Source organism: Sipha flava, unplaced genomic scaffold, assembly GCF_003268045.1.
Source record: "Sipha flava isolate LNK unplaced genomic scaffold, YSA_version1 101_pilon_pilon, whole genome shotgun sequence".
Lineage (NCBI taxonomy): Eukaryota > Metazoa > Arthropoda > Insecta > Hemiptera > Aphididae > Sipha > Sipha flava.
This window is the reverse complement of record NW_020271715.1, coordinates 543000-551717: the sequence shown is the minus strand read 5'-3', so window position 1 is coordinate 551717 and position 8718 is coordinate 543000. Positions and strand designations below refer to the sequence as shown.

Sequence of the window (8718 nt, the reverse complement as noted above, 5' to 3'; positions counted from 1 at the left end):
AAAACCTCTACAACTGAAAACTAAGGGGCGGTTGGGTACTGGAACGTGTGAGTTAATAAACCTCGGACGTATTGTTAATATTCATGAAGATGATTAGGGATCGGAAGTTGTTGCATTTTCATCGTTTTTTTTTTTTTTTCCGGACTATTGGGTTTGTTGCCAAACGAGCTGGATTTAATTGCTAATTCGTTCCGAAACATTACGAATAAAATATCAACGGGACGTATATTATTTGGTGATTTATAGATTTTAATTTCACAATATTTTAGAGAGTATTTTTCAATTTATGAAGATTAAATTTGAAAATTCGTAAACAAAAAAATAAACACATTCGTGTTGAGATTTCATACTAGATATTTTTGTGTTGTATTTTTCAATTTTTTATTTGACATTATGAAGGATGATATGAATGGAAGATAATTTAGCACACATTCGTTCAAATTTTGGATTTATACAGGAGTATATATTATAAAGTTTGAAACAAAATATTTCATTATCTTCTGTTGAATATGTCCAAAATAAATTGAACGACTCTGTAGAGGGAATCGAGGTTAGAGAAAAGAAAAAAGTAGATTTAAAATAATACTTAACATTTTTAAAATATTAACTGGAAAATAAATTTCAATGAAGGATTTGCCAGATTATTTAACCGGTGATGATATAATTTTCTTCAAATGTGGGCAAATTACTTCAACTGACGTTGAACGTAATTTTCAACAGTATAAAACTTCGATAGTGGATTATAGGCAGTCATTTAATTTTGGAAACATTAAAAAAATGTGGTCCAATGTAACACTTTTGAAGGTAAAGCGGCCCATACACGATTAACATTATTGATGAATATTTGATATTGACAATAATATTGAAGACGTGTTCAATATATTGAAACAATCAAAATTATTTTGATATGTATTGATAGATTGTCAATATTATTGTGCTGTTTGCGGAAAGTAATGTAAATATTTTAAATGTAAAACGTTTTGAAGAAAACAAACTCATAATTTTCAAATAATTCCTGTTATGTGCCCCCTCATTTTCAAAAAATGTTAATATTAGAATTAATTTAAGTATCATTTTTGAGATCTTCTTTCTATATTTTTTCTATGAAATCTGAAGTAAAATTAATTTTATCAAAAAAGTCAATATTACTTATCACCTATGGAAATACTTTATTTATGATAGAATTCCTATTTATTTTTTAACTTCGTTTAAGAATTAAATCGTACAAAATCTTTAAAAATTATCCTATATTCAAGCAATAAATTAAATTATAGATTATATATTACTGTCTTTCTTATTACATTTTTTTTTTTTTTTTTATCATATATTATTTAGAAACATATCCCAAACAATTTAGTTTTTTAAATATTTCTTATTTTTATTTAAAATTAACTTAAAATAATTATTAAAAAAAAAATTAAGGAATGAAATACTAATAATTATTAAAAAAAACAATTTTAGATTTTTACATATATAATTAAATGTGGAGTTATCTGAATTTGAAATTTTCTGAATTTCTTTAATTAGATTGTTGTATATTTCCCAATGTCATTTGTCATTTTGTTGATTATAATAAAATGAAATAAATAGCTTTTGAATACTATACCAGTAGAAACACAGACCACTGAATAACTGATAATAAGAAAAATAATTTGAAAAATATCAAATATCATTTAATATAAAATAATATTAACTGAATGAATGTCTAAATTTAGAAACACTGTGTGGGTAGTATTATAATAATCAACTAGATATATAAGGGAAAACCAAAAAACCAAAAAGGCCAAGTGATCTAGACACGCGGTAGCGTGTCAAGCCAAGTTCTAGCTAACAGAACTGGCGAGCAGCACCGTGTGTAATATTACACGAACCATTTGGAGCCACTTTTGACCCCTTCATAACTCAAAAACTATTCCACATAAACATGTCAAATTTGGCTCATATATTGAGACTTACTAGATACATATGTTTTCCAAATTTCATAAACATATCTCAAACCGTTATTTAGATATTAACGTCCCAAAATCGTCATTTTTATCACTGACTCACCTATAGATCAAAATTCTAACCCACTTCCAGATGACCTAGAAAGTTCAAATTTGGCATACAAATAGGTAGTTAGGTTAATATAAAGGAAAAAATCAGAAACTTGAAAATTTTTAAATCGCGGCTCCAAAAATACGTCCAGTCGATATGTGTCGTCGTGTCGATATTGGCGACCCGCGCGCCATAATTAAATAATTAATCTTACAATTATGAATTATCCACCCATCAGTAGAAATTATAGTAAATAAAATTATGATAATTAAAAATAATATACTCAAAAGAAGATAAAATAATTTTATATTAACTTTACATATATTATAGTATTATACTCTGTATACAACAGAAAATATTTTATAATAAATACCTATTATTAATGTTAGTAACTGAATTATAGTATATAGTAATAAACTGTATTTATAGAATACGTCATGGTAAATTATTTTTATCGACGATCGAAACGAAGTCGTTTCGGGGGAAAAATTATCAGTACTAAGAATAAACAAAAAGAAAAAAACCAAATAAAATTGTTAGATAATCATATAATAATATATATAAATATTATTTATATTCCAAAACATAGATAATATTCTCATCATCGGTCAAAATAATGAATCGTCAAAATGAACACAATATTTGCCGCGGTTAAAAGATGTAGTACTTTTAATAATTGATGAAGTGTCCATGATTTCCAATATAACATTAATGTACATACATCTTCGCTTAACAGAAATATATGATACCAGTGACGTTGACGACGGATGGTTCGGAAAGATTCATATAGTGTTGTTTGGTGATCTGCTCCAACTGCCTCCTGTGAGACAACTGTCACCATTCGAAAATTTGAAGTCGTGTGATGTTCTTAAATGTTTAGGATCCCTTAGTGCTCCAAATTTATGGAAAACACTATTTTGTTATGAGGAATTGACTGTCAACATGAGGCAAAAAAACGACCAACTTTTCGGTGAAATGTTGAATCGTTTTAGAATGGGTGTAGTAACAAATCAAGACAGTTGCACTTTATTTAATAGACTTCTTAAATTAACTGCTAAAAATCAAAACGACCGGCTTAAAGAAATCATATCCTATTTTAGACTGCTGTCCGATGATACAGTATGTTTATTTCCCACTAAAAATATGTGTAACCAATTTAATACTGCAATGTTGGCAAGTATGGAGCAACCAGAAATGAAATTAAATTCGATAGATGAAATAGACTGTCCACGATATTTAAAAAAACGAGAAAATGAAGTTCTCAAAAAAAACGAGGATGATTCATCGCTCACTGCTGGCTAAGAAAATGTCATCACAATAAAAATAGGTGCACGTGTAATGTTGCGAAGAAACATAGATGTCAGTAAGGGACTGGTAAACGGATCCATTGGAAACATAGAAAATATACATTGGGACGTCGACAACAGCAATAGAGCACGTAAAATTACAATACAATTTAAACATAATTTAATTTACGAACTAGAACGAGTCAAGACCAAGTTTCAGATATTGAGTAATGTATATGTACACAGAGAACAATTCCCTATTTGCTTAGCATATGCTATTACTATCCATAAATCACAAGGCCTTAGCCTTGACAGAGCTCTTCTCGATATAGGCTCCTCTGTTTTTACTAAAGGGCAGGCTTACGTTGGACTCTCCAGAGTTAAAACCTTAGATGGAGTACATCTTATCAATATAGATCCAAGTCAAATCAAGGCACAAGAGAGCTCTATTGTAGAGTACAACCGCCTGCGCACGCTATACCGCCCCGACTTGGCCAAATTAAGTATCAACAGAAAACGCGTAAAAAAAAAACCAGATGCTGAATGGGCAATTCACTCCGACATTTCAAAAGTACAAGAAAATATAAATAATAATACAAAAAAAACAATTATAACCCGTAAACGTAGGAAAATACAATAATTTAACAAAAAATTTTATCGTGAATAAGTAGCAATTAATAATTTACAAACAAAAAGTAATGATATCTCACCAAAACATACATGTAAAATGATAGCCAAGTTCAATACTATAATATAAGCCCTGGTTGTTGACTTCAACGACAAAAGAAGTGAGATCTAAATGGATGCCAAGTTCAATGTTCAGTCCAGAAATTTATTTATAACAACATAACATATAATTTCTTCTTATCACTTAGAATAATGTTTTGAAGCCTAAGGTCTGACTTGGCTAGTTTCCATATACGAATTATGTTATAGCCTTCGCAAATTCTAAAGTTGTGAGTTCTTTTTTATCCTTCTAAAAATTTGACTTGCTGGTAGAAACTAGGTATGGAACATAATGCTCTTGCATGACTGTTTTAGTTGTATAATTCGTATATGGAAACCAGCCAAGTCAGACCTTAGGCTTCAAAACATTATTCTAAGTGATAAGATGAAATTATATGTTATGTTGTTATAAATAAATTTCTGGACTGAACATTGAACTTGGCATCCATTTAGATCTCACTTCTTTTGTCGTTGAAGTCAACAACCAGGGCATATATTATAGTATTGAACTTGGCTATCATTTTACATGTATGTTTTGGTGAGATTAGCTGTACAGAATGTGCTCAGAATTAATTTATTTTTGTAATATATTTTAGCCACAACGAATAATATATGTTACTATAATCATATACTAATATATTATTACTATATGTTCATTGTACATAACACCAGTTCAACTCACAACTCGTATTCAATTTTAAAATACCGTAATATAAATGAGTTCTTGCTATAATGCAAAATAAAATAAATTTGTAAATTAATCTTCACGTAATTGATATATGATTACAACTTATTTTCTTTTTTTAATGTTTATTGAGTAAAAATGATTTTCTATTAAATATAATAATATAAAGATGGAATGTAGTTTGAACACAATGCACCAAAATTCCTCATAAGTCCAGTTTGCTATTTATAATAAAATAACTATTCGTTCGTTATGTTTTTAACTAAATATAGTACCTACCTAGATAATACATATTGCTTATAGATTTTATTTGTGGGTTGTGCTAAAAAATAATTTTTGAATATTTTGACTTGACTTCCTTTTGACGCTTCCAATAACAAATCGTGGCACCACCACTGTGTAAACTTTTTTGAATCTGCATTGCAATCCAAATTATTTGCCAAAAAATGAAATCAGTATAATATTAATCAAACAATATCGGGATGCTTTTTTTGATCATAGGTTCTAATAACTATATAGCTTGAAATTGGATATGGAGGGCTTTGTAGAATAAAGAATTTCATACATTAATTTTCAGAAAAATCATAGATATATAAATTCTGAAAACTGCATAGCAAATTATAGCAAATTAATTGCAAAATTCCTGTGAAGGTTTGGAGTCGCTAGCTTAAAATTGGGGGGCTGTCGTGAAATTGGCCCCTCGAATCAAAAATAGGTTTTTCCGGAAAAACCGTGGGTATGCAAAATTTGAAAACTATAAAGCAAATAATGGCAAATTAATTGCAAAATGCCTGTAAAGGTTTGGAGTTGCTAGCTTGATCTAAGGAGGCCAACTTCACGCACATAATTCTATCTTATAAAACTCTATCTTTGTCAAGAAACCTTAATTGAATTCCAACACATCCCTTCATTAGTAGTTAATTGAAACACATAGTTTAGTATTTTGATTGAATGTTTACGGTGTAGATAATTGAATTACCATCGGAAAAGTTTCTGTTAGGGGAAAAACGCCACGTGGAAATTAAATTTATGTACCAGTCAATATCGACAGTTATTTTCCGATGGTTAATTCAACATCGTTGAATATTCGTCCGTAAATTTCAGATCTACTTGAATTTAACACATCGGTTAGTAGACGCATTAGGAAAGGATTAAAAATATTAGTAAAGACAACCAATTGATAATATTCAAATCTAAATGGATTGGATTAATGTTTTATATTTTCTCGGAAAAACGTGCACCTATAAGTTAACAATTCGAAAATATACATTTATCAAACTCCATAGAGAATTTTCGAGAATTTCGTAGTTTTTAGTACAATCAACGGAAGAAAAAGTTTGTAAGTATCGATATTACAAAGTTGTAGAAGTTATGTTTTTTTTTTCCAATCCAAACAACTATTTCTTGACAAGATAGTTTTGACATTGAAAGCGCAAATAAAATAAAGAAAAAAACGAAAAATTTGATGTTAGAATTCTAGCAATCTAGAACTCGTCTCGTAGAATTCATTGACTTTGGCGATCAATCATTCTATTCTAAGTTTGAAATTGTTGTCGTACTAGCGATCGTATTGGAAAATCCATAAAACTTTCTGTAGCAAAACTTATTTTTTACTATAATTACACGGCCTTTAAACATTTAACAATGTTCATCAGATATAACAAATGATTTGATTTCTATATTTTAGCTAGTACCATGCTCTGCAACTAACTTTATAACTGAACATCCAATTAATATGTTAATTAACTTCACTATATGTATACATTTTCATTGTTACATTTTCATCGTGATACAAAATCGTTATCGACTACTGCAAATTGTTTAATTAACTAAAACCAACAATTTCATAAAATATCCAGGTGGCTTATTTCGTCCATTGCAGGAGGATTTCATAGCTCCGGATGAATAACAAATTTGTATTTTGCTATATCATCACGTCAAATTATACGTTTTTATTCGTTTTTCACTTCACACGTAGCATGTCCCATTCACTGGACGTTTATTAGTGTTTATCGTTTTCTTGAATTCATAATATTCGATTGAACTAATTAAATTATGGAATTATATGGGGGAAAAATACAACGAATGTAACATGTACAAACGGAATGAATATAATATAGTACATTTTATCAAGTAAAACGTCGATCGCGGACGCATCAGTCGATCCGAATGCGTTGATTCTTCATACAGCCCGATCGCCCACTGTAAACAATGAACCGTGCGTATTGTCATAATGCAATCATAAAATTACATTTGTTCGATTTAAGCCGCCCGTGTACTGATCGACTTGACACGTATTGCTGTATTTTTACGATCCAAACGAAATAACCGTGTGCGTGTGTGCGAGTTCTAAGTCCACTCCAATCGTTTTGCTGGGCCACTTGAAACGATTACCGGCGACGGTGTGTATTGTTTTAACAGTAAGAATGTACACTCGGCAAGCACAACATCCCATGCGGTGCACCCGATGTTGTTCGGAAATACCGTGTGCGCACGTACGTATATACATCCGTCACGCGTTCCGCCCGGCAAGAGACTTGCAAACACACAGCGCGCACGTTTAGGGATCAAGACGAAAATATGGGTGGTTGTGATATCGTGATCTCTGGGATCTTTTTGCCAAGAACTTTATTTCCTCACGCGATAAGTGCTGGCTATCGACGAGGGGATGGGGGAGGAAAACGTTCCGATGGTCTAAACAACTTTCGTAAAATTCTCGACTCTATATTAATGTGGGATTATTAATTTCATACTCTTTATTTTTATTTTTTATTCGTGTTGACAAGAAAGAAGAAAAAAGATGAAAAGAAAATAAAAGAATGTTTTTTTTTTTTTTTTTTTTTTTTTTGATTAACGACCCACGATGCAGTACGTAGCTGTTGTACGTATTTTTTCGTGTGACTACGTTTTCTGTACGCTTTCGGATCTTGATTTTGTGCGAACCATAAAATGCGCCAACATTTAACAGCAACGTACCGTGAACGGGATGACACACACGAGCCATTGAATTTGTTTTCATCGACAATTTTCTCTGCTCAGCTAGATCGTCTATATATGTGTATTGTAATAATGCCGATAAACGCGCATAACTATTGCATCTCCCCCAATACTCGTCTTCACGAAGTATGTGTTTTACATAATGCGATGGAACTTTTCTTATGGCGCCGGTCGACTTTACTATTATTTTATTTTTTATTTCTTACCGAGTATTCACCGTGATAACGAAACATTATCAATAATCGTAATGATACCTAATTCATTAAACGCAGTGGCCGAGAGACTGTGGAACGTTATTGACGGAACAGATATTTTTAAAGTTAATAGGTCACTTACAGTTTTGGACCAGCATTCGCGGGTTCAGGGTGATCAAGCGGAGCATTACATCGATCGAAATCGGTGGTCGAAGATTTTTGTTTTGTAAATCACTTTTGACGGCGACACAAACGGTCTTCGTACGGTATCGCAACCCCAGACTTTATAACAGTAACGTAGTTTGAGATCGATTAAGGGAAGGGTTTTTTTTTATATATTTATTTTTTTTAAAAATATATAAATACATTATTATTTTATTAGCTATGAATTACGTGCCTAAACTCCACCATGATTAAACATCATAAATAAAAATTTCCTAGCGGAAGGGGGTGATCCACCCACTCCATCACCCCTCCCCTCCTCAATATCTACGCAACTGCTGTATAATATGATATAATTGTTTCGGGATGGCGTTACGATGTTCCAATGTTTATCGATTCGGTTAAGCCGACCGTTATCCGAGTATATGACTGCATATAAATAGGTACCCAAAACGGTATGTTCACGAATCCCCGCGGATTAGGTGTTACCGTTGTAACTATTTAAACCGGTGATTTGCAGTTGCTGTGAGCGCGTATCAAAGCAGTGGCAATTTATGTACAAAAACCCGTTAAACTTTTAAACATTTCATACAAATCTAATAAAATTTTCCCGCTAAAATTTAAAATAAAT

General features: G+C 31.2%; 1 protein-coding gene across 1 annotated transcript; it reads left to right on the top strand.

Moving 5' to 3' along the window:
* The first annotated feature begins 2748 nt into the window (after nt 1-2748).
* Nucleotides 2749-3339, top strand: LOC112680405. Its single transcript, XM_025550492.1, has one exon. The coding sequence runs from the start codon at nt 2749-2751 to the stop codon at nt 3337-3339; it is 591 nt and encodes a 196-aa protein (XP_025406277.1).
* The last annotated feature ends 5379 nt before the right edge of the window (nt 3340-8718 follow it).